This window comes from Chinchilla lanigera, unplaced genomic scaffold, assembly GCF_000276665.1.
Source record: "Chinchilla lanigera isolate Chin_1 unplaced genomic scaffold, ChiLan1.0 scaffold00033, whole genome shotgun sequence".
Classification (NCBI taxonomy): Eukaryota; Metazoa; Chordata; class Mammalia; order Rodentia; family Chinchillidae; genus Chinchilla; species Chinchilla lanigera.
Window position 1 is genome coordinate 21,943,912 of NW_004955434.1, and position 23,348 is coordinate 21,967,259.

General features: G+C 44.0%; 1 protein-coding gene across 1 annotated transcript in view; it reads right to left on the reverse strand.

Annotated features, from left to right (window-relative positions):
- Nucleotides 1–23,348, reverse strand: part of Slc24a2 (solute carrier family 24 (sodium/potassium/calcium exchanger), member 2) — a gene marked incomplete at its 5' end in the record, with an annotated part of 219,807 nt that overhangs the window by 72,593 nt on the left and 123,866 nt on the right. The window contains 2 exon segments of the mRNA XM_013516390.1: nucleotides 12,235–12,343; nucleotides 14,828–14,866. Coding sequence (XP_013371844.1) covers nucleotides 12,235–12,343; nucleotides 14,828–14,866 — 148 coding nt within the window.

A 23,348-nucleotide genomic window follows, 5' to 3' on the forward strand; every position in this document is an offset into this window, starting at 1 on the left:
TCCCCGCTTGGCCCCGGGCCCGCCGCGGGCGCACTGGCCGCCTTCCGGGCTCGTCTGCCGGCCCTGAGGCCTTCAGCGCGCGCCCACATCCGTGTAGATCTCCCGCGTTTTCGGGAAGGGTGCCGATTACCCTTCCGCAAGCACTCAGCATCGCTTCGGAGCCAGAGCGGGGTGTTCTGTGGCTGGGCTGCCGCTCTGAGGCTCCTTCTGTGTTCGCGATTCCGGCGCTGCAGGAAGGCTCTTGAATGAAGCGCCTCGCACAAAGACCGGACCCGAGTAAACTCTTAGTGGTCCTAGTCATCAAAAAAAGTATTTACTCCTCCTTGTGCAGATTCCTCTGGAAAAGGGCTCTGCTGTTCGAAAGGCTGAAAGCCCGCGATCTAGGGTACAGGGACCATGGTGAAAAAGTAAGTATGTGCTGCAAATCTGTGAGACTTTTCCAATCAAGACGCTGTGGAATTCAGGTCCGGGGGCCACCTGCTCACCTCCTTCTTGATCCACATTGACTAACGCTCGGGAACCCTGGCACCCAGACGGCACAACGGCTGTCAGACAGGGCAGTGAGGGAGAAAACTGTCCTGCACAAGGCACGGGCCTCCCCAGCTATCTGAAGGCACGTAAGGTAACTGTCTGCTGGAAAGTAATAAGCACAGAGAAGGCTCGGGTGACAGGTGTGAAGCGAGCTCTCCGTGGGAAAACTCACCTGTCTTTAACGCAGACAAGGCACGCATCCTACTAGGAAGCTCGTGTCATTTCAAGACGTCTTGTTAGAGGATTCTGAAGGTTTTGTCGTGATAAACACCCCCAAAGAATTGCACGTGTGGAATTAAGTGGGGACCTGCTGCCGTCCTAAATGGTCCCAGCCGTGTCAGCAAATACGCTTTCAGGTCAGGACAGGCTCAGGAGGCAACCATGAGGCCTACTTTTGCATTCATTAAGGTATCTACCATACTTGCTTGATAAATATGGATACTAACAATAAAATTATTGCTATCATAAAAATGTAAGTCAAAATCTGAACTTCTGCAAGGAAGGTGAGATCGCTAGAACAGCTGGAGAGGGAGAGTCCGCAGCAGGGTGCGAGGGGCTTCGCCAGCTCATCTTGACACCTCACACGGCGAGCGCTATTTCACAGGTGTTCGGGTCTACAGAGGGGTGAGCGGGTCAGACAGTAAGTTTCCTTCCATCTGGCAGAGGCAGTCATCCTCTGAACTTATAAAATGAGGTCCATGGAATACAATAATCAAAGGGCTAACTTTACATCTCGGGGGAGAGAAGCAAAACAGAGAGGAGTGAATCATTTAGAGGGGAAGGGGAAGAAGGGCCGGCAGAACTCGCGGAGCAGAGGTGCAGGGCTGGAGAGAGATTTATTCAGTCGTCCAGGAAGCTCTAAGCTCCTACTTTCCCTCAGGGCTGTCAGAGGCTGCGGGGCTCACGGCGCAGGCCAAGTCCAGTGCTGCAGGACGACGATCAGGCAGACGGGACCGTGTGGGTCACGACTAAGGAGCCCTCCGACGTGACATGACGTGGATCAGGAGAACCCGCCCAGGTAGAGACGGGCAGTTCTCCACCCGGAAGATCGCCAAAACAGGCAATCATTCAGTTCACTCAGCAACTACGTACTGGGGCCCTCCTGTGCCAGGCGCTGGGGACTAAGCGAAGCCCGCCTCAGGTCCTGCTCTGTTGGAGGCAGGATGGTAAGTACAGGCAGGGAACAACAAATAAATATATTCGTAGGGATACGTGTGAATTGAGAGAAATAGAGCAGGGCAAGGAAGATTGTGAAATTCAATTATCATTTCTGATGTTTTTCAAGGACTGACTAAGCAAAGCCTCTCCGATCAGGTAGTATCTGAAAGTGGAATTGGTGGAAAGGAAGACAGGAGTTATTAGGGTGTTTAGGGGAAGAGTGGACATGTGCAAAGGCCCTGAGGCAGAAGTATGCTTGAAGTTTGTGGAAGGAGATTCAAGGCAGCCAGAGATGGGCAATAAAGGGAATGACCAATGACAGAGAAAAGGGAAGACAGAGCTGAGGAGGGAAGAAGACAGGCAGGAGGGGAGAGGAAGAGGGAAGGAGGGAGGGAGAAGGGAAAAGGGAAGAGAGGAGGTGCAAAAGGCGTGGAACAGAGGCAGAGGCAAGCGGTAGGGGCGCACGGCCACTCTAAGTCCTAGGACCCTGTGATGACCTGGTTTTGAGCAGGGACGCGCGTGACTCCACGGTGTTTCAGGGGAATTAGCATCCTAGACGACAGGTTTTCGGAGATGCCTTTCCAGGGGAGGATGTAAGGCCACTGGAAAAAAGCTGGACTCACTGGCCAGCGCAAGGCCCTCTAAAGGCCGGAGAAGGGGACACCACACATCTGCTCCCTGCAGGTAGGACACTGAGAAGACAGGATGAAGACTACCAGGAGTGAACAAGAAGGTGGACACGCGGGACCTCAGGTAGGTCTGCCGTGGAATTCCACAGTGTGGTCCTGGGACAGTAGTTTCTTACAAGTCTGTGTCCTCTGCGAAGTGGGACACTGCACGGAGGCTCTCACAGGTGGTGCAGAGCGAGCTCACACCGACCTGAGCGGGACAGCCTGAGTTGGGAGCCTGGCTTTAATCACCCGGGTCTCTGACCTGGGGCAAGTGCAGTTTCCTCGTCTGCAAATGGGGATAACAGATCCCCCTTGTGGGCCTGCAGAAGCTCCGGGTAGATGATGTTTGCAAAGGATTTGGCTCCCAGCAAGTGTTCAAATGTGACAGCTCAGATACGAAGGTGACCTGGCTGCGACATCTGTCACCCCGTGGATCACCAGGGTTGGTTTGGCTGCTCTGGCTGGCGGGCGGGGGCCCCTCCCTCCCTCCCTGCTCCCTGTGTCCCTCCCGAGGCTACACCCTAGGTTGATGAGGACCCCAACAGAGGAGGACCGTTCCTCAGTAAAGGGACTGTGAGAGCTCCAAAAGAGCTCTCAGGTGTGACAGCTAGAAACTACTGTCTGGGTAAGCAAGGTTCTAGCTTGAAGTCCTTTTCTTTTGGTATTTTCTGAATAACACTAGCACTTAAGTAGCACTTATTCTCAGCCAAGGCTGTTTTATGCACTTTTCAGGAATTAGTTCATATAGTCTTCAAACAGCCCAGTGCGCACACTGAGGCATTACTAGCCTAACTTCACGGACAAGGAAGCTGAGGCACAAACAGGGAAACAGTCTTCCGAGGCCGCACGGCTAGCAGAGGACAGAGCTGGGAGTGAAACCCAAGGGTCCGGGTCCAGAGTCGGCCACCGTGTGGACTGTGTCCTTGGTGATTCAGTCCTCACCAGTCTTTATCAAAAATAGGAACCAAGTCCTGGCCCTTGCGTCACGCGAGAGATCTGAGGCGCTTGCTTCCCATGACTCAGCAGGTCGGACAGACTCCGGCCTGGCTCCTGCCTTGGTGCAGACATGCCATCACCTGGTCAGACCACCAGCGTGGGGATGATGATGTTCATAGGAGGTCGCAGACGAGTGCTTGGGAAGAGGAAGCTCCTATTTCCAATAACGAAGGTACCTTTTATGCAGCAAAAATACTACCGTACAGGAGACACCCTTAAAAAAGTAACTTTGTTGCTTCTTTATCTCCGAATTTTTAGCAGTCATTAGCACCATTTTAACACGACTCTTGCGGTGCCTGTGCGTGGTCACAGAGAAGACTGTGGAACCCCTTCTGCAAGACCTGTGGCAGACAGACACACAGACAGGCGTCTGCCTCTCCCTGTACAGAGAGCCAGGCCTGAACTGCCAAAGCCTTGGGAGCTGCGCGGGACCAGCTACTGTGCAGTATTCACTGTCTTGAACCACAGCAAGCGGGCCAGAGGACTTGCAGAGTCGGGAGAGGGCACTTAAATCTCCTTTCCCATGTTCCTCTCTTCCGGTAGGTCAGCCCTGAGCGTCTTTATGCCCCGCAGTCTATTGTTTTCCTCCGTACCCTAAGCCAGAGGAAAAGGGAACTTTTCCCCCTCTCCGGCGGAGAGGCCACTTCAAACCTTTCTGGGTAGCAGCTGGAGTAACAAGAACAGGTGGCAGACACTGAGGCTGCTTCCCTAATATCTACCTTCCCTCCTTCCTTTCCAAGCACACCCTGGCTTTGAGGTGCCAAAACACCCGCTTCTGGCTCCTCCTGAAGCTGGGATGGTCCCTATCCCTGTTCTGGCCCATGTGACGTAAGCAGGACTCCACTTCTGAGACTCCTAATGTTTCACTGAGCACAAGACACAGCTTTCCTGTTCTCTTCTCCCCTTCCTCCAGCTGGGGCAGACACGGTGCTGGGGAGCGTGGAGAGCAGAGGAGCTGCCATCCTGCAAGGATGGAGAGGGGAGAGATGCTGCGGAGAGAAGAGCAGGAAGCGGAAGGTGACTGGTCCCTAATGTCAGGGCCTTGGGCTGCTACCGCCGGCTCTGCCTAACTGACGACAGTGAAACCCTGAAAGATGGTTAAGCCAGCCGGATTCTCTTACATGACACTGAACACAGTTTTAACTGAAAAAACCACTTCCAATCGTCAGGGAGCCCTCACTGTATGCTTTTTGGGTATATTGCATTGACTCCTCCCCATAAACTTCTGATAGTGGAACTGTCATCGTCCTCTGCAGCATACGAATGAATCATACACTTATCATGGTGCTGTTATACTTATCCAGTTTGGCAAAGTGAAAAACTGAGTCCAAGTGAGGCTGGACAAGTCTACCAAGGTCTCAGAGCAAAAGGTCAAATGAGGGTTTGAACCCGGGCCATCTGACAGCTGGACCACATGTGAGTATACAGAGCACGACCAGACTCCAACGCTTCTCCGCTCCCATGTCAGTCTCTCCTGAGTGAGTGCCAAGGCGTCAGGCTCTCCCAGAACGGCACCACTGGATAAGGGGCTCCCTTTCCTGAGGAGACAGTCTCTAAGTCCCTCTGGATAGGCAAGTCAGCAGCAATTTCATGTACAAGCCCAGGGATGAGAAAAGGGGTTCCGGGGAGTGATGAGGAATGGTTGTGGGATGAAGGCAGGTCTTGCGGCCACGCACTCTACCTGGGAACCTGCCCCTTGCAGAGGGAGTCTAGGGACAGGCCGGTGCTCCTGAGATTCAGGCTGGTGTCTACACAGGTGTCTACAAGGAACACTGAGCTGGATATGACACAGGAGCCAGAATAGCACAAGAAGTATGAGTTTGAGTCAGGCGGACACCAGTTCAAATCCCGGCTCTGCCACTTACTTTCTGTGTCACCTTGGTGAGGCAAGATATAGCCTCTTTTCTTATCGGTGTCCTCCCCTGCAGGACAGAGGAGGGCAGGGGTGAAGGTGAGAGGAGATGGCTTGCAGAGTGCTTAGCAGCGCCTGGCCTGCAACGAGCACCCTGCAAATGCTAGTTGGTATTAGTATCACACAGGCGGCAGCTGAAACTGCTTCTCACTCTGAAAGTGCTCCATCCAGGATCTTTGTTTTCGGTTTATAAAAATGTGCACCTGTAGAATGATGATTTGTTTAGAGCAAATGCTAAAATCAATACAGGACAGTGAATTTATTCGAAAGATCAATTCAGACAGCCCCAGTGTAATCTCAGGAATGATAGTTCTAGCTCCCCAGGGGATCTGTTATAAAGAGAACAGTCTTTACTCCAGTCATTCTTGCAGTTTCAGGCAGATTCCTTCTCTTCAGAACCAGGGCCTGTTCAGGATTTTGAGTCCCTGCAAAGGCACTGTTCAGCGGCCTGCTTGGCAGACTGACAGCGGCTGTCTCTTCCACACAGCAGGGTCTGCCTAGGGCGCACCAAGCAACACGGAACAGGTGATCGGTTAGTGGTGTGTGTCTGAGGCAGATGCGGTCAGATGAAAGGCCGTTTTACTGTGGTCCTCCTCCCACGCGCAGGTGGAGGATCCTCTCCGCCCCTGGAGTCTGGTGCATCTCAGTGACCACTTGACTGAGAGAAGATACTGAAATGATGCCCTGGGACTGCCCAGCCTAGGTCGCATGGAGCCCTGCAGCTTTGGCCTGGCCTCCTGGAAGGTTTGCTGTTGGAGCTTTTGGTCGCCAAGTAAGAAGTCCGGCTACATGGAAAGGCCTTGAGGCAGCATGGAGAGCCGGAGGGATGCAGCTTAGCCCAGCCTCCCTGCGATGCCTGCAGAAGTGCCAGGCGCGTGAGTGAGGCCCGCTTGGACTGTCTCACCCACCCACCCCCCAGCTGGACACCATCGGATGACCTCTATCAGCACCAAATGGAGCAGAAGAATCACCCAGCCGACTCTGTTCAAATTCCTGACCCTCGGAAACATGAACAATAATATTGTGGTTGTTTTAAGCACCAAGTCAACAGATAACCAAAACACAAATGCTGCTGGAGCCTGTGACTACAGCCCAGAGGCCAAACCATCTGCAGTGCAGGCTTTCAGCTGAGCTCAGTCACTGGGTTTTTGAAGACAAAAGCCCCTGAGTGGCACAGGTGACAAAACGGGAAATGTATTTCCAGCAGCCACCTATCTTAGGTGATGCTTTCCAATGAGTTGATTATTTCCCTCTAGGAATACTGACTGGCTACTACAGGTGCCAATGTGCTCTGCTAGGTGAATTCCAGGAACATCAGTGACCCGTCTTTTAGTAAAATAGGGAGGCTGCTGAATATTGTGGGGTCAGTAACCATCACAGTGGGGGATGTAACCATCACACCGTACTTCTTTTAGAGGCAGCTGTGGGGGACCAGCACATGTGAATTCAAGTGATTAGACACAAAGTAAAAGACAGATGACTCTTTCTGAGAACTGTAGGTTAATTTTTTGGCTGTTCTTGGAATGGAAAATAATTGTGAATTTTGGGGGAAAAATGCCAGAGCAATCTGTGTACTTGGCCATGTGCTATGAAGCAATTTTAGAGCACTGAAGTGCCTTCCATATTTTCTAATCACTCAAGTCCAGAGCTGATTGCGGCTCTCAGTGTTTCTCAGATTCACGCTCCCGGCGCCCTCCACGTCTTCCTGGGAAAGGTTTCACCTTGAAGGCAGGTGCCAGGATTCAGGGGCACATCTCGCTCCAGCAGGCATGAGCAGTGTCATCGCAGCACAGCTCCACAAGCACCAGGTGGCTTGGAAAATCACTGGTGGCCCAACTCCGAAACAGCCTACATTCTCTTTCCCTTATCACGTAGAAACAAAACACAACCCCCCTCCAAGCAGAAATAAAAACAGAAACAAGCCCTATCAGACATGGAATTTTTCCAAACAAACAGACAGACAGACAGACATTTAGATTGCTGAGAGCTGTGTGCGTGCACATACACACACACACACACACACACACACACACACACTCACTCACTGAGAACTGTATGATAGAACATCTCCAGAAGGACCAATAAGATATTGATAGCAGTGGTTTCTCACAGAGAAAATCGGGGCACTGAAGAAAATTGGGAAGTTGATGGAGGAGGAAGGTGCTTTTTTACTATAACCTTTTGTGATGGTTAATCATGATTGTCAGCCTGACTGGTTGACAGATTAGTAAAGCTCACTTCAGGTTACATCTCAGTGGGCCAAGAGGGCGCGGATTTGGGGACTACTTCTTGGTGACTTCCTCTCTACACTCTGCCCTGTGTTCTGCGATCTGGTCACTGTGACGTGTGGCTTTGATCCACCATTTCTTTCCACGGTGATGTTCCTGCCTCGGAGTCTACTGACCGTGGACTAAACCCTCTAGAATTATGAGTCAAAATAAACCTCTCATTTTTCAAATTGCAAATGTTGGGTATTTTGTCCCAGCAATGGGAAAGCTGACCAATACATTTAAAAAGAACTTTTCATCTAGAAATTTAGTAAGTATATAACATGATTTTAAGCAATTATCTGATAAATCAAAGCATTGTATGAAAAGCTATGGTATGCTGGTTATAATTTTTCTTTATGTGGACACTTAACAATCAAAATTTGAGTACAGTTATTCAAACCATTTTGAGTTTTTATGCTCTTTTAATCCATATTTTCTATAAGACTAACATAAAACTTTCTCATTTGCTAACTGAAATTTTGATATATGTCATATTTGTGATATTTTCCTGGCTGGACAGTTTGTAAACTTCTTTTAAACAAGACTGATTTCAGAGAGTATCAATTGCATTTTAAAAACTACTCTCTCTTCTAATGACTGCTATTTATGTCTAATCACTTACAAAACATGAATTTGATCAACTGTAGCAGAATTTTTCTCAGGAATGTCAGTTTTTTTTCTTTACCTAAGAATTTTGTCAGACTTTTAAAAAAATCTGTTCATATCTAGTTTTCTGATATCATTCAGTTTCTATTAAAATTAAACATTAAATATTTATCAAGTTGAACAATACAATGGTTCAATTAATCTTTTTTAAAATTCAGCTCATTGATTCACTTCAGATACACACAATGATCATATGCATCATGGGGAATTTGTACCCATACACGATATATTTTCATTCCTCCTCTCTCCCTAATGCCCTCTACTCCCTTCAACCCCCTTTCCCCTGTTTACAAAGCTGTTTCCATCTCATCCTTTTAAAAAATCATTTCTATTTCCTTTTCCTTTCCTTCCTTTTTCTCTCCCCACCTTAGTTCTTCTTTTCCTGGAGCAGCTTCTTCTCCTTTCATAATATCTATTGCACAGTTTCATCCTTCTTTACTCTTTCAGTTTCTCATACCAGGGAGATAATGCGATGTTTACACATGTGAGTCTGATGTATTTCACTTAAGAGTATGGTCTCAAGTTGCATCTGTTTACCTAGAAATGCCTCAAATTTATCCTACTTTATGTTTGATTTCTTTTTTTAAAAATTTTTTTGGTAATGATCATTGTTTTTTAAACATTAATTAATTAATTAATTAATTAATATTATTATTATTATTATTATTTTTTTACATCTGTGGTGCTGGGGATTGAACCCCAGGACCTTGTCCATGCAAGGCAAGAGCTCTACCACCAAGCCACATTCCCCAGCCCATGTTTGATTTCTTGGTAATAGCCATTCTTTCTGGAGTGAGATGGAATTTCAGCACTGTTTTAATTTGCATTTCTCTAATAACCAGTGATGTTGAACCGTTGTGAATATTTAAAAGTTTAAAAAAAGCCCACATATTGTATATTGTATTACTTTTCAAAATAATGAAGCAGAATATTCCATTATATAAAAAAAACCCTGCATCTTCTTTATCCACTCATCGGTTGATGGGCATTTGGGTTGTTTCCAAGACTTAGCTATTACAAACTGTGCTACACATATATCACTGTGGTACAGTGTTTTTAGTTCTTCTGGGATGATACCCAGAAGGGGAGTAGCTGGGTCAAATGGGACCTCTAATCTGAGTATGTTTAAGAACCTCCATACTGCTTTCCACAGTGGTTGCACCAGTCTGCACACCTATCAACAATTGAGAAGTGTTCCTTTTCCCCCACAGCCCCTGTAACATTTGTTATTGGTTGATTTTTTTCCCCCAAGATAGCTATTCTTTCTGGGGTGAGATGGAATCTCAGTGTTTTTTTAATTTGCATTTCTCAGATGACCAGTGACATTAAACATTTTTGAATATTTAAAAGCTTCAAAAATCCATGTATTACATATTGTATTATTTTTCAAAATAATGAAACAGAATATTCCAAACCTATGTATGGCACTTACAATGTGCTAGGCAGTGTGCTAAATGCTTTATGTGTATTTACTATAATTTTTATAAAAATCCTACAGTGCAGGCATCGCTGTATATCATGTTGACTTTATAGATGAAGAAACTGAGATACAGAGAGCTTAAGTAAGCTGTTCAAGATCACACAGCTAATGTAGAGTTGGGATCTAGATGCAGAGCTTCTGGACCTGATGTCTTTCCTCCTTTTGCTACAGAACACTACTTGCCAAAAATAAATATACTCAGTTACTTGCTCATAACTGAGTTAGAACAGATAAAATTGTCCCTTCTTTTTCTCACATGATTTATAAGGGCAATAGGGCAGAGAATACGGTGGCTTGAAATAACCAAAATACAATTCACCTGCAATCTTAAACATGTGCAGCTGTAGGGGGCTTCCACATTGTGTGAACATCAGTTCATTATAATGACTTTGGCCAAGCTGCTTAATCTTTCTGAGCCTTAGCAGCTACTGTATACCAAGTGCTCTGTTAAGCTTTGGGGAAACTAGGGAATAAAATAGAGTCCTGGCTCTCAATACACTTACTGCTTCCTGGCAGAAAGACAACAAACAGTCTCACCAATTGTAACTAAAGGGTGTTTTGAGAGGTGAGGTTGGGACTCTGATGTATACTGGATCACTAGGAAGTTTCCTTAAATACCATGCAGAAGAAAGGCAAGCAGTGGAGCTGGGAGAAATGGAGGGGGCAAAAGGAAGGAAAAGGGTTCTGGCACAGCTACAGCAAAGGCCCTGAGGCTGAGAAGAGGTGTCCGTCTGAAGACAGAAAGGCCCACATGGCTAATGTGAGCCTGGAGCAAGAACAAATCATGGAGACTGTGGTAAGGGCATCATAATTGTCCTAAGAGTCCTAGTAAACCACTAAGGTCACAAGCAAGAGTGACACAACCTGATTTACTTTTTAAAGAAGATACGCGGGTTGCACTGTGGAAAGTATGCATAGGTGACAGAGGCAATGGAAGCAGCGGAAGACCAGGGAGGAAGCTTGGGAGGAAGTGAGGATGGCAGCTTGGGAGGAAGCACTGGCAGATGAGAGAAGTAGATATGTCTGAGATCTGTATTGGTGGCACAATATTTTGTGAAAGGAGAAAAACATTAGCTATGAAGTGTTACTGTGAAGAGTAATCTTACAGGTGTGCAAAGGCTTTGTCAACTGTACAATGCCCCACAAAGAGAAGTATTATACTGATGAAAAACCCAGGTTCTAGAGAAGCCCTGTCTTTTCCAAAGCCATGTGACTTCTCAGTGGCCAGGAGGACAGAGTGACAATAGCTGGCCTGAGGTTCCTGCACTCCTTTCTCCGGGGTGTACACCATGGGAAAGAAAAGGAAACGGGTGAGCACGTCTAACCCGTTCATCAAACGAGCCTCAGGAGTACGAGTAGCCGCGTTTGGGATGTCCCTGGCGGGTTACCTCGAGCAAGTAGAACCCGAATCCTTTGGTAACACCACGTCAGCTATACAACTCTCTGGGGTGTAACAGGGAGATGTCTCGTAACCAAGTGCTCCATGCTGTGCAGCGGGAGGTGACCCTGTGATCTTCACCTGCTATTCTGGCTGACAGGTGTGTGTCCAACGAGGGCAGATAGGACCTGGGGAGCTGCTCTTGGGATCCCAGATTCTTTATGTTGTATGAATCTATTGATTGCTGTACCTTTGCAATTAGCCAAAGTTTGATATTGTAAGAACTCTGAGGTCCATGGCATGCTTGATAATCAGATCTTATGTGTTGTTCAGTAGCACAAACCTATTTCTCAGGCCACACTCTTCCTATGATCCCTGCTAACCTCCATACAACATCAGGCCCAATTACACTACCCAGGGGTGAATACAGACAGACTTGGTTATATCTGAACCCTATGTTGTGGCAAAGCTCTGATATTTATTTGACATATGGATGTCTAACTACTGGAAAAATTCATTTTTAAACACTTACGTAGTTGAAGAAACGTGATATATTTGGTTTCCTTGTGACCAGGTAAACTGAAAGGAAATAATACTGGAGGGATGATTCTTACGACGACCCCAAGAGGTAAACCAAGCCTTCTTGGTCTCCAGAGACTGTTAAGCAATTATCTTAGGGCTAAGCATGTTTAGATGCTCACTTCTCCCCTTCCCCAAATGACAAAGGATCAGCATGATGTCAATGTACTGCTGTGAACATCATTCCCTACGCTACTCATGGTCCTCCTAAATCAGGGAGTTCTTTTTCTTCTTTTTGAGGAGTGCAATTTATCTTCACACACAATTTTGTTTTGAAAGTTAGAAAGGATGATGAAGGAAAACTGTTACTCTAGTGGCATGGAGGGGAAACCTTTTCATTCTCTGCTGCATAATAAACTCTGTTTGTGCCAGAGGCATCAAAAGACAGAATCAGCACAGGGGTCTCTCATCTTACTCCTGGTACCAAACTACCCGTCATGAACTGAGCCGTGACAGATAAAGCATGGCAAATGGTCAGGGCTTCCTCTGGCAGATGCTAACCAGGAGGAGGCTAGCAGGCTTGTGTGACAACAGCAAAGCCTCCCTCACGCTCTTTCCCCCAAGCAAGCTCCCGAACAAAGCCTGACGTTTACCTTCAGCAAGCGGGTCCAGAGTGTGGATCATAAGCTGGAAGATGCTGTTCCTCATGAGACTGTTGTGCAGGGAGGCAGAACTTCCGCCCCTCTGGAGGCGCGGCTTAGCCTGAGTGGAGAAACCAAAGAGGCTGTTATTTTTCAGCAAGGAGTGGCAAGTGCGTTATAGATAAGATCCTCACCTCAGCTGGTGGTCATTCATCTCTGACACATGATCACGCACGACTGAATCAAAGATTTTCACAGTACGTTTCAAACCTCCAGAGGAAATGGCTATCTTACATCCTTTCCTACCACATGGATGAATTGCTTCCGTTTTTTTTAGAGCTTAGTAAATACCAGGCAATGTGTGACATGCTCCACACCATTCACCTCATTCTCAGTATTAACTTCAGGTAGATGTGGAGATTTGGCTTCAGAGAAGTAAAATGAGGGGTCCAGGCCTCAGAGACAAAACGTGAATATCAGAGTCATGGGTCTCAGGTTTGCTTTTCTCAAAGGTTCTTACTAAGTTAGTGGATATTCTCAAAGTTTTTTGGATTGTACATCCTATGAGTACAATCTTTGAGTGTGTATATTTGTATCTATATCAATACTCATATTTGTATAGACATATATACTAAAATATGAGCAGCTAAAACTTTTTTTTAAAAGTACAGAAGGTGAATGACAGAGCCCTAATATTTTCTCTTTGTTTCCCAAAGGGTCACCTTGCATGTCTCCTGTAGAACCTCACTCCGCCCTGTGTAAGTGATGTCCGAGGAAATGGAGCTTCTTATCATGAACCCATGGAGGGCACTCTCGGCTTCAAGATGGATTCCTTTGCACAAACTCCTACTAGTTGCCATCTTTTGCCCAAATAAATGGAACTGAGATGTGAGAAATGACTTCTGAAGATGAAGTTATCCCAAAACTCTTTTATCTTTAAAAGCAAACATTCTTAAAAGAAGCTCCTTCCCAAACCCACCATATTTGGACAGATTTTCATCCTAAATAGAAACTGCTTTCTTCCCTTTGCTGATTTTATGCCGTTTGTCACAGGCAAGATCCTCAGAGGTAGCCAAGCTTTACAGACGGATTTAAGGTGACAGGGAGGTATAATACATAATTTCTTATTGAAATTTGGTTCAAAAGCTAAATATGGAATATCAGGTAAAAATAAAATACTATTTTCCTCTAAGTCTTCCAGCCATCTATGTTGTTGGATTTTCCCGAATATTCGATTACATTTTATACCCACGAGGGGCTTCTCAACAAAAACCCCATGAGAGACTCCATGATTAAACAGACTTTCAAGGTGCTGTGCTCAAGAACTCATCCTTGCACTTTCTGGGCACCCATTAGACCACTATGTCTCTGCTACAGAAATACGACTAACTGGATTAACTTGGGCAGTCTCTTCAAACTATCAGCCTTATTTTAAAGGTCAAACTATTGCTCCTCATTTTAAAAAATATTTGTTAACTATCTTGGTCCACACTTGGTGGTAAATGTGAAGCCCATGGCGAGCTTGAAGTATGAGTAAACTCTCAGTGTGAGGTATGTGGAAAAATATGACTTTCTTCATGTGATTTTATGTAATTGATGGTTTATTAAAATTATATTCTCATCAGAGTTCAGAGAAGAGTCAGAGGGGATTGCCGGTGCCTCGGTGGTGAGGGAGACCATGAACTCGAAGGAAGAGGCTGAGGATTTTGCCCAGAACCTAGTAGTATATTTGGCAAATCCCATGAGCTCTCAATGAACATCTTATTCCAACCTGGAAGGACCAGGCTGTATCTTCATTACTATTAGTCTTTTTAGCATTAAAAGTCTGTAATATTTTTAGATGCATTGTGCTATTGAGCTATAGTGGATTCAAATTATTAAGGTTCAAATATTTTAGGGGCAAGGTTAGGAAACCTGAATAGAATTGAAACATAATCACTGATGACTGAACACAAAAACTTAGTTCACTTCCTTGCCATGTTGCACAATCTGAAATGTGACGTGTTAATTGGATAGGAAGCAAAAATGTGCTTTCTGTTAATAACTTGTCAAACCATTTTTCCTATGGTCCTTATTCTGGGAAAGTGGAAGAACTGTGCTGTGGGTATCTCCATCAAAATCAGATTATATCTACAGAAGAACCTAAAGCATTTTTTCAGGCATTATGTATATATATTGAATATATAAGTCTCATGCAACATTTCTTTTGATGGGTCCAAAAGAAATTTTCAATCAAAAGGTGTGTGCATGCAGATAAACAAAGAAAACAGTTATCAAGCATCAGATTCCACACTGTCCTCAAATATCAGCTTAACATCCCTTGGAATGTAATTTGGAAATTTCTTACTCTTTCAGCTCATATAATAGTTTAGCCCAACAGAAGAGAGCAACCTTTTGAAACCCAGGACCAGAAATAGCATGTCAGCGAATGCCAGAATCCAGGAGTTACTGAGTGTAGCACAGAGTATACACACAGCCCAGTGGCTTAAGCTCGACACGTATTCCAAGGGAGAAGATGATCTGCTGAGCACACGCGCCCCGGCACCCACCCCGTCCCACATTTTCCACAGGCACAGGAACACGCAACAGGGCCGTTGCTTCCTACCGGCAGAGCTGGTTCATCCTTGTCTCCGGCTGTAGAAGACTGCGTAAGAGGAAAAGGCAAAAACAAAAAACAAATAAATAAGTGACAAATTACATACAGGGTTTACATTTAACAACAAGCATGAGTAACGGGAAAGATTTTGTCCTTTCTGTCCCCAGGACAAGTTACGCCAAAACGTATTTCTAGCCAATACACAATGGTTTATTTAGGCACATGGTCCATTCTCTTGAAAGGTCAAAGCTAAACAGTCAGCTGAGATGCCCCACGTCAGAGGTCAGTAATATTAATAATGGCCCAGCCGTGCAACGGGACACCAGGCGGTCATCAGGGTGAAAGAGTGGAATTCACGTGCACTGAAACTGAAAATATCTAAGATGCACTGCTAAGAGAAAACATATTTGAAAACACTGCCACTTTTCATGAAAGTACATCAGTAATACTTTAGTGTATTTAAAGAAAGAATTATGCAAGAATGAGCTGTGTTGGTGGTTATTGTTGGGAGGACTGGATGAAAAGGAGATATTGCGTTCTGTGCACTGAGAGAGTCAGTACTCATCACCCCACAAATGATGGACAGAATGAAAACTTAACAAGTTAGGCGGCTGAATTAAAGACCAAGATTATCACACGTGAAGTTCAGAGAATCTTCCTTTTCTCCTGTCCGTAACACTTCAAATTTTCCCTTCTAATAAGTGGAAAGGATTGTCAGAGCGTGAGAGCACGTGAGGATCTGGCTATCTGCTGGGAGAGGACACAACTAAGATAAGGGGACACTGGAATTCCACCGTGATCCAACTTAGTGGCTTTGCTTTCCCAACTCAAAGAGAACTCTCCTTTCTTTCACAGGATCAGGGCACCATCTGAGGATCTCTCTAGGGATGTACAAGGGCCTGTGAATTTCCTCATTTTAGACTACTACTTTTACCACTGTGGGGCCTTACAGAAGAATAAGCCAGAACTTCTCTCTCCCCGTCTTGTACTCTGGTCCTCCCTGCTCTTGGCTGAACACGTACGCTCTGCAGGAATAATCACACACATGGAAAAGGGGGGACGGGTGCAAAGCTGTTTTAAAACCTGCAAGGGCTGCAGGCTCTTTTTTAGGTCCTACCACATATGTCATATGAAGTATGTTAAAGATGCTCCCACGTACCGCACAAAATGCACATTCCTGTGTAAAAAATTCTAATTTTGAATTTTAAAGTGCAGGCTTTCATTTACAGTTAGCATCCTCAAAATCTTGGAAAGTGAGAAAACTGAATCCATAATTTGTTTTCACAAGTAATAAAATTTTCACAAAGGGCAAATTTAATTCTAACTGAGGTTGATATTAAATATGTTGTAAATATTTTTGTTGATATTAAATATTCACTTAAACTAATAATGTTGATATTTGTAGAAGTGAATTTCTCTTTTACTTTGGAATCACTCTACTACACTTTAGTAGCTCCAAATATTTTTATACAGTTGCAAAACCTTTGAGTATTGGACAGACAGAAGGGCTCTGGGTTGGTGGTCATTTCTGAGCACGTGCTGTGGGCATCGCTAAGTTTGCCTTCAGCTCTTGATTTAGGGCTCTCTCTCAATGATGTGTCTAATGAGAAAATATCCCTTGATACCCTAGTTCCCAGAACGTGCTTGGAAACTGGAGTGGACCAGAAATTGTCCTTTGGTTTTCCGTGCTCTGAAAGGAACCCTATGAGCGCGCTTCTCTTTCGCGGATGCTTTCATTTTCTCTCCTTCCACATCAGACAGCTCACGAATGACCCCACATTCTATGGAACAATCCCCCAGGGAAATTTTCCAGTGCGGCGAGCTCAGCCCTTGGACATACGTGGAGATTAAGTGTCAGAGCATGCCTTCTCAGTTAGCAAATTTGTACCTTGTGGCTAAATGGGAGACAAATAATTATGAGCAGGTACTGATAGTCCAGTGATACCCCAGAACATGAAGGAACAGGCGGAAACTGAGAGGGGAGGTTTCAGAAAAGCAAACATAATCACCAACTGAGAGTCTGAGTTAAAAAAATACATTTAAAGAAATTATTTTAGGAAAGAAGAAAACATTCAAACCTGTCTTTGGTCTGCCAGAAAGAAAGAATATCTACCCCATTGCCTGCCTTTTCCCCGCTCAAAGGTAGGAGGATCATAAAGCACAGTAACTGGAAGGAAAGTGCTTTGTACATACATCCTACAAAGAAAATACCAAGTGCACAGAAAGGTCTGAAATTCCTTACAAAATTTCCCGCTGTTTAATGTCAACCAAAGTTGACATCGTTAGTTTTCTTTCACGTGTGATTTGCAGACATGAATATACATCAGGTTACAGCACGTACATTTAGGTAGACACACAAGTGGCGGTCGAGGCCATCTAAAATGCCTCTCTGTTTTTCTTTTATGCAGCCCTGTGTGACATGTGATGATAACTGCTCATTTTCAGGGGCTCACCCACATTTACCGATAACGCCTGATGTTCACCTGACTCAGGCTTGCTCTAATTGCATCCCGAAGCAGCCTTGTATCCCTGGCAATGTGCCGCTGATTTTGTCAGGAATTCAATTTTAAAAGGGTTCTAATTATACTGGAAGCAATAGGGGATGGTAATAAAGAAACAGTCTTAGTGTGTATAGCCAATGGGTTTGAGGTTGGTTTTGGTGTCGTGAATGTATTTTCTGGGCCACTGGACATCTGTGAGTTATTCTACTGGATATTACAGAAGATAACTTCTTCAAAAGAGGACTGATAAGACTTTAATCTTGGCATTCTTATTATGTGCTTTATTTTTAATCCTTTAAGTTAATCATTTATTATTATACCAGCCACTTTTAAAACCATCTATTATTACGTGGTGCATCACAATACACTAAAATATTATTAATTTGAGCTCTACTAACGTGAAAGCTCAATTCTTGACGGCCAGGCTTAAAGGCTATGACAGTTATAGGAAAAATTTGTTAAGCCATTCTGTAGCATACAAAGCAGTTCTTGAGGATTATTAAAAGAGTTCATGAAGTCAGTGGGCAGGGGCCTTGGCACACCAGGGCAGACTTCCCCATCCACAGTGACAGCGGGGCTTCAACCAGGCAGGATGTGCGTAGTGTACCTTTTACTCACAAGAAAGCCTCCTGTAATTCACTCTTCACTCAGTTTAGACCAGCCCCTCCTCCGTTACCCCAAGTCAATCATGTGGTGATTCTGCTGAGATCGAGCAACTGGAACGAGCCCACTAATATCTGCTGTCCTTCCTGGTGGAAATCCCAATTCTACATGGGAATTCTGCTACTTAGCTCATAATTGTTTTGAAAGTGCTCCATTTTTTCCCTTAGATAAAAATACAAACCATCTGGAAGCAGTTTTTAGTGATAGAAATCATCCTCAAATCCTTTGTCCCCTTCCCTTCAGCCTGGGAGAGGCACTGACTGGAAAATGACTTTGTGGAATCTAAACTGTGGTTTTGGTGTCACTTCGTACAGAGCTTTACCAAACACACAGGAGCGCATTCCTAGCCCTCTGCACGTTACATTAGTCAAATGTTGCACAGCGGAGCTGTTAGGACCGCTCAGCGTGAGGGTTCTAGCATGCCTGGAGCTCTCTGCCTAGGAAGTGATACCTACAAATCACACATCAAATGTGTCACCATGGAGATCTCATACGCCAAAAAGCTAGTGTGAAAATAGGGGGTGGTTTTCCTGGCCACTGATTTGGTACCAGATACAAAGGAAAGACAAGCATTTTGTTAGAAAAGTTCAGCAAAAACACTAACTTCTTTCATCATAACCTTCTACCAAGTCTTGTGAAATGTCCTTAAATGAACTATGCCAAAGTCCCAGTAGGACAACAAAACCTATGAAGATAAAACTAAAAATATTATTCTGTCATAAATGTGATTCAAACCAAATAGGCCTGTGATTAAAATTATTAATCCAATGCTTAATTGACATTAATTTTACTTTTTTTTTTTTTTTTTTTTTTTTTTTTTTTTTTTTTTAGACAGACTCTCCCTGTGAGTGTAAGTTGGCCTTGAACTTGCTTATGTAGCCCAGGCTGGCCTCAAATTCACAGTGACCTTCTTGCCTCAGCCTCCTGAGTGCCGGATTACAGGTGTGCACCACCACACCCGGCTAATTGACATTAACGTTAATGTCTTAGAATTCAGGAAGGTTGGATGATGGACGATTTGATTGGTTATTTTCATTTAAAAGTTAACACGGAAATGTGAAATAACATTTCCTTTTCTTTCAAAACATTTATATGTAATAAATAAAAACATTCAAAATGTTTCTCCTGATTAAAGATGAATATTGCTCAAAGCCTGTAGGGAAGATATGATAGAAGATGCAAAACCTCCTAAGTAAAGTCTAAAAGGGAAAAAGTCCCTGCCATCTCTCTTCCTAAAACAAAAAGGGAAGAGAGATTAAGTACATTCCTAAAGAAAGATATACTACGATGTAAATTCAAATTACCACTGGTTTGCTAGGTAATTATTCTACAACCCTAGTCCTTTAGGAAAACAGGAATCTCAAAGATTCCTGATGTGTTGGAGGGGCAGCCAAGGGTGCAGGGGTGGCCATTCCAAAGTCTTGCTTTAACAAAATGGAGAGAAAGGGCAGAATAACCAAACTTTCTTTTTTTTGTTTGTTTTTTTTTTCTGGTACCAGGAATCGAACTCACGACCTTGTGCTTGCCAGGCAGGCGCTGCGCCACTGAGCTAAATCCCCAGCCCACCAAACTTTCATTTGTGTGCATTTTTGACTTTGATTAGCACATGTTTGCAGTACATAATGACTGCATTCACCTTAGGGAATTGGTACATGTACATGACACATAAAGAAAGACCTTTGATCTTTGAATAATCTCCAGGATCATAGAATATTTGGGATAGTAGACAGCAGGTATCCCAAAGTGGAAGGAGTAGAAGAGAAATTTCCTGGACTAATAGAAAGACTGAAAGAATAGTATCTTGTCTCTTAAGTAGTTGTATAAGAGAAAAATAAAGTAGGATGAGTGGTATCACATGGAATTCAGGGCCAGACCGCTGGGGTTTGTTTTCTTGTTTTCGTTGTTACTTCTTGGGATCTTGAGCAAATTAATTGCTACATGCTTTAGTTTCCTCATCTTTCTCTTCCTATTCTTATCCCTTTTATTGTTTTCCCTTGTCTGATTGGTCTGGCTAATGTTCTGAGCACCACACATAACTTACTGGTTTTTTTTTTTTTTTCCAGTACGGGGAATTGAACTCATGACCTTGCACTTGCCAGGCAGGCGCTGTGCAGCTGAGCTAAATCCCTAGCCCCTAGTTTCCTCATCTTTAAGATGGGGGATAAAAATAGTATCTCATGCAGAGCGTTGTTGTGAGAGTTCAATGAGGTCACACACGTGAACTGCTTATGCCAACATCTGGTGCATAATACTATGTGCTAGCTCATCATTACCAATATCAGGATCCACCAGGGAAAATGATGGTCGATTACATGATGAACGCAGGCTCAGGCCATGCCCTGAGTTTGTGAACACAGTGGCTTCTGGGAAGCAGGGCAAGTTCTTGATAAGGAGTGGTATGGGTAGAAGCCCACAGCGTGGTCAGCTGGACATACTCTGGGTTGGCAGCTGTGGCAAGAGGACATGACACAGCGGATTTTGTTTCCTTCACTGGGCTTCTGACTGTGTCACAGGCCCCTAAGTCAGCAGTCTGAAGGCCATAGGACAGGCAGGGCTAGGTCAGCATCTCCTATGTCATCTGCCTCAGTGGGTCTGGTACTGATCAGGAGGTTCTCTGGAGGTGGGTTATTTAGAAAAGGCAGAACTCACACAGGAACTAAAAAACCACCCCATCCCTTCTCCAACTCTGAAATTATGGGCTTTATAGCCCACACTTTCACTCAGTGTGACGCTGGTTGTGGGTAAACAAAGGGAATATCTGGATCAGAAAGATTGCAGGTCAGTCATGAGTTTAGATTCTGCTGCAGCATTTTCCTTTCTCTTGGCATATTCTGGATTAGAGAGTTAGCATTCAGGAAGCCAGGTTGTTGTAGGGATGATTGTGAGACTATGAACATGTCCCGTGTGAGCTCCCAGGAGCGCTGGGTGTCTACAAAAACCCATGACTTGGCTAAAGAGTGAAATAAGGCCCTTTCACAACTTGGCAAAAGTTTACCCCAGGAAAGGGCAGATGTTCACAATGGATGAGATGAGTGGTCCGGTGGGACCCATGCTAAGACTGCGAGGGAACACAATCCGGGAAACTTCGCTGAGGCCAGAGTGGAGGGAAATGTGAGGATGCACACCTGCACATCACTGAAGAATCAAACCCACGCCACTGTATGTAATCAGTGTCTCCAAACTTCGTGGATCACACACCATTACCAGAAACATTCGGAACAAGTAACCTTATCCTGTGAGCCCGTATTTCTTTCTATCTATCTATCTATCTATCTATCTATCTATCTATCTACCTACCTATCATCTATCAACCGTCTATCAATCATCTCTACCTATCATCTATCAATCATCTATCTCTCATCTCTCATCTATTTATCTATCTATCCAGCCTCTATCTGATTTATGTGTTACTATCAACCTTTAAGTAAACATGGACTAATTTCTTTCCTCTCTTTCAAAATAAAAATAAATATAGTAGAAGATAAAAATAGAACTCCTAATATTTTCTTATTGCATCTCAAATTAACATCTTGTGTGCTCTGCTGGGAAATTAGCACAAATCTTTAAATAGGGGTTCTTGAAAGGCCCCTAACAGAATTAGTAAGCTATATTGGGTATATTCCATTCCCAGCTCCTCCAGACAGCCTCCCAAATCCTGAAAGTTGTAAGATCTGTAAGGACAGATCACCCCTGTGCCATTTGTGGTCCCTGACTGTGACTACTTAGAATGCAGCTATGGGTGAATCATCTACTCAGGCAGAACAGGAAGTGTGTGCTCAGTAACCCCGGCTCCACAGCTGCTCGTTCCACTGGCTAAATTAATAATCATGGTGATTGCTTAAGTCCATTTCTTAAAGTACTATTTAATCTTTCTTATTAAATAGGTGCATAGAAGACACTAATCTCCACTTTGTAAATGGGGACAGAGAGAAGCAGGAAGGGCAGAAGGCTGCTTCTATACTCAGGCTATTAAGCACCAGTGTTAACTCATTTAATTCAGAAATTAACAACCCATCTAGCACTGCCATCTCTCACCTTCCCATGAAAAATCCAGATGTTGTTAATATATTTTATTGTATTGTTGAGCAATTCTCACAATTGCAAGTGAACAAGTTTGATATTCCAATCAGAAACAATCTGTTAGCAGTGTTCTGGCATTGGCCACACAAATTTCTTTTGACTAGGAATATTATTCCAGTAATTACAGGTGATCTTTACAGAAAGCTCAATGTATACTATCTCACTGAATCCTCAAAACAATAGACATTACTATATCTGCTCCCTTTAATACATGAGGACCCAGACGCTCATAGAAGGTGGGCAGTTTGTCCAAGCCCACATGGCCAGCAGAACTGTGATCTAAACTCAGACAGCTGGAATCCAGAGCTTCCCTAAGAGTTGGAGGAAGAAAGTAGAATTTTCCTGGTAGTGACCTGTAGGGTGGTTGGAGGCAATATGACTCCAAATACAGTAAAAAGATTAAGAACCACTTATAAGCTTTCAATTCCAATGGAAGCCAGAAAATAAGTGCCATTAAGTGTTGTGAATTTAGAATCAGAGATTTTTTTTTGTGTTCATTGATACAAAAAGCTAGATCTAGAGAGTAGAGAAAGTGTAGAGAGTATGCTCTTGTCTTTTGTCTCTTCCAGCATTATTATTTAGACTCATCTACAATTGTCACAATGCCCTTTGCTATTTCTGTCCTTCAGAGTTCACAGAGGCACTTGTTCTGACCTTTACAAAGGCTTAGGTTCCAGTAACACTGCAAGTTATTTTTCCATATATGAAGCTGACCACTTAGGAGTTGATAGCTCAGCAGTAGGTGGTAATAGTGGGGCCCCTGGCAGCCCCATTGTAGCCACGAGATTCCACTCTGTAGATAGTTTATTTGCACCCAGTCTTCAATTAATTTCTGACACTTTGTCATTGCTGTTTCTTTGTATCAGGGAAATGGTAGTCTAAAATAAACCCTGTGCTCAAGGCATCAGTTGATGACTCTGCTCAACAAGCTTTTTGAATAAAGAAAATCCATTCATTTAACAATACTTATTTAATAATATTTATTACATCCTTACTATATGCCAGGGATTCTCCTAGATTCTAGGGACTCAAGTGTGATCAGCTCAACTGAAATCTTTGTCCTTATGGAACTCAAATTCCAGATTATCAGTATCATAAAATTAACTAGGCATAAAATGTAGGTAGTAGTTAGATCACTTAAAATTAAGTGCTATGTTTGAGGGTATATTTAAGTGAATTAACTGTAGTCTAATAACGTTAGCAACAATATTTTATAATTATTGATCCTAGACTTAGCACGTGTGCTTGTTTGGAGAGGAGCTAGCAAAGACTACTAAAAATATAAA